General features: G+C 52.8%; 1 protein-coding gene across 1 annotated transcript in view; it reads left to right on the top strand.

Moving 5' to 3' along the window:
- The window catches only part of FBXO16 (F-box protein 16), a 30,958-nt gene extending 30,164 nt beyond the window's left edge, over nucleotides 1-794 (top strand). Inside the window, 1 exon segment of the mRNA XM_018566366.1 lies at nucleotides 705-794. Coding sequence (XP_018421868.1) covers nucleotides 705-772 — 68 coding nt within the window. The 3' untranslated portion in view covers nucleotides 773-794.
- Nucleotides 795-1,009: the final 215 nt, after the last annotated feature.

The raw sequence follows: 1,009 nt of genomic DNA, 5'->3' as shown, positions 1-1,009 counted from the left end.
GGATGAAGTGGATGGGCTGGATGAAGTGGATGGGCTGGATGAAGTGGATGGGCTGGATGAAGTGGATGGGGAGGCTGGAGGGGGTGGGGGGGGGGGGGGGGAGGCACACACAATAGTGCAGGGACGTTGGAAACACAGCTCAGGGGGACACAGGAGCGCAGGGGTCTCAGGATCGCCGGGGTTTCAGGATGATTGGCTGATGGGATGAGTGGATGATAGGATGAGTGGAAGATGGGATGATTGGCTGATGGGATGATTGGCTGATGGGTTGAGTGGATGATGGGATGAGTGGATGATAGGATGAGTGGATGATGGGATGAGTGGATGATGGGATGAGTGGATGATGGGATGAGTGGATGATGGGATGAGTGGATGATTTGGATGAGTGGATGATGGGATGATTGGATGAGTGGATGATAGGATGAGTGGATGATGGGATGAGTGGATGATGGGATGAGTGGATGATTGGACGATAGGATGATTGGCTGATGGGATGATTGGACGATGGGATGATTGGCTGATGGGATGATTGGCTGATGGGATGATTGGCTGATGGGATGATTGGCTGATGGGATGAGTGGATGATAGGATGAGTGGATGATAGGACGATTGGCTGATGGGATGATTGTTCCTCCATCGTGTCTCTCCAGGAACGCCGCACTGACCCGTAAACCTCTTCTCATGTCTCTGCTTCTCTTTTTCAGCAATAGCTTTGTTTGAGAGTCAACCATGGCAGATCCCGGCCACAGCCCGCGATTCGGACGAGGACTAGGATCCGAGAAAGCCCATAGGAGGCATGGGCCTAGGAGGCTGAGAAAAAGGGGGGGAGGGCACGGGGCAAAAACCCAAAGAGACACTTTTCTTTTTCACAAATGAAGTCCCACATGAGATGGTGAAAGGTCCGCCTTCCACGTTCCACGTGCTCAGCCTATCGAGAGCCAACAGATTCCCTATTCATCTGCCCATTGTGCCTCTGACCCATGTGAGTGTTCTGCAGGAGGACCAATCC

Source organism: Nanorana parkeri, unplaced genomic scaffold (genome assembly GCF_000935625.1).
Source record: "Nanorana parkeri isolate BGI_ZX_2015 unplaced genomic scaffold, ASM93562v1 scaffold942, whole genome shotgun sequence".
NCBI lineage: Eukaryota > Metazoa > Chordata > Amphibia > Anura > Dicroglossidae > Nanorana > Nanorana parkeri.
This window is presented reverse-complemented; position numbering and strand designations above follow the sequence as displayed.